We start from the raw sequence: 2008 nt of genomic DNA, 5'->3' as shown, positions 1-2008 counted from the left end.
AGAGAGAGAGAGAGAGAGAGAGAGAGAGAGAGAGAGAGAGAGAGAGAGAGAATAAATTCCATGTTTTTAATCTTAACTTCTTACGACAGGCTCCAACGGAAAGTTGAGAAATTACTAATGACAACACAACACGAACTACGAAACGAAAATGGATGATTCCCTTAACTGATTTATAAACGCCAATACACACAGCAAGATTTATTCCTCAGCTTTTTTAAAAAGTGTATCATTGACAATGCTGCGTGATATTCCACGGGTAGGATATAGGGCTATCAGTAAATGCTGGACTGGAAATAACTCGAAAAGTTAAATCATTATTATTCTATACACAAATCATGCATCTGTGGATGTTTGTCGGGTACAATGGTGAGGTTTGCTCCAATTGTTTTCGATCAAACATTTGATTTTTCTATCATCTATCTCTCCTCCTTCTGTTTTGTGTTTGTTACTCTCTTGTAACACCTCTAATCTTCGGCACGTATATATAACCAAATTGTGTTGCAAGTGAGGTAAAGCTCTTATTAAAACTAAACTAAAACATGCGTCTACCATAGACAAAACGTTCTAAGATCCTTCTCCCCTGTTTCAGTTTCCATATTAATCTTCAGTCGTTCCTCTTGAGCATTCTGTCCAGGATTTCTCTGTACTTTGAGCTCATGCTGAAATACACAAAGATGTTCACCGAGGAATTTACACCCTCTAATGGTTTTAGAAATGCCCAGATAAGCACACACAAATTATGGTATCTGCCGCCAATATCGTATGCAGGATATGCTATCATCACTATAAGGTTGACTATACTCGGTAAATAACAAATGATGAATATGCATGAAATAAAGATAATCATGTTTATGACTTTTTTGTCTCTGTTCGAAACAGATTCCTGCTTGACACAACTCGAAGTCGACTGCCGCCATTTTGAATTCCGTAGAAGATTCTGGACTAGAATTGCTGTGCAGACGATAACGGCAGAAAAAGAGGCAAATTGAGAGAAGATATTGACAGACGTAAAAACGTTCTCGATAACTATGCCGTTAGCTACGTACACCATTACGATCTTCGTTTCATTTATCATGGGCAAATATTTTGGCTCTAAGCGGATTGAGTAAAACACTGGTGCAACAGTGGCAACCATACTGAAATAAATCCCAACGAGTGCGTAGATGGTTCGCCGCGGTGTAATGATCGCTTTCACCTTGAGAGGAAGAGCAATGCAGAGGCACCTCTCAAACGTAACAAAGGCCGTGATCCAGCCACTGATCCGGGCCAGACAAAGGTGGGGCCACCCTCCCGTGAGGTAAGCCACGCTTTGTAGGTCAAAGGGCAGGTCTGCCTTGGCGTACCAGGGATTGTAACAAACGCTCAGCCACAGAAGAGCAAGCGACGATAGCATATCGGAGACGGCCAGGACAAGCAAAGAAATGTTCACGGTGTCTTTAAAACCTTGCTTAAAGAAAATGATTATGTTGATGGCGTTGAAGACAATACCGAAGAAGCTTATGAATCCCACAAGGATGTAGAGAACTGTGCTGGAGATGTTTAGTAATTGGCCTGACACTATGCCTGTCTCAGCTATTTCTGATGATGCAGGCAGGCTGATATTTCCAGGAACCATCTCTGGTTTTAACTGGCTTTCGTCCTCAAATCTGCTGTCGTCCACTGTCTCTGAAGTATAATTTTTGTAAACGCAAAAATGTTAAAAGACGGTTAAAACAACAGTAAACAGCGACAAGAACATCAGTAGCAGCAGCAGCAAAACAAAGCCAAAAAAACCCAACCCAACAAAAAAACAAAAAAAACAAACAACGAAACAAAACCAGGGCCTGTGAGAAATAAGTTATTAAAAATACATTATGTTAAAACGTACACTCTACAGGTTGTATCGTACAATGTGGGGGATAAAAAAAAGCGGGCCCGAAGTAGAACATTGCAACTTCTCAACAAGTTTCACGTATTTAAATGAAAGGATAAACATATCCTTATTTTTTTTGTATAATCCCCAGGGGTG

At 40.2% G+C, this 2008-nt stretch overlaps 1 protein-coding gene across 1 annotated transcript in view; it reads right to left on the bottom strand.

The window, feature by feature from the left end:
* Positions 1 to 604: 604 nt before the first annotated feature.
* The window catches only part of LOC106012794 (proteinase-activated receptor 1), a 6842-nt gene continuing 5438 nt past the window's right edge, over positions 605 to 2008 (bottom strand). Inside the window, exon 2 of the mRNA XM_013086791.1 lies at positions 605 to 1665. Coding sequence (XP_012942245.1) covers positions 605 to 1665 — 1061 coding nt within the window. The remainder of the gene's footprint in view (positions 1666 to 2008) is intronic.

Source organism: Aplysia californica, unplaced genomic scaffold (genome assembly GCF_000002075.1).
Source record: "Aplysia californica isolate F4 #8 unplaced genomic scaffold, AplCal3.0 scaffold00506, whole genome shotgun sequence".
Lineage (NCBI taxonomy): Eukaryota > Metazoa > Mollusca > Gastropoda > Aplysiida > Aplysiidae > Aplysia > Aplysia californica.
Note: the sequence above shows the minus strand (reverse complement) of the source record. Positions and strands in the feature narration are given on the sequence as shown.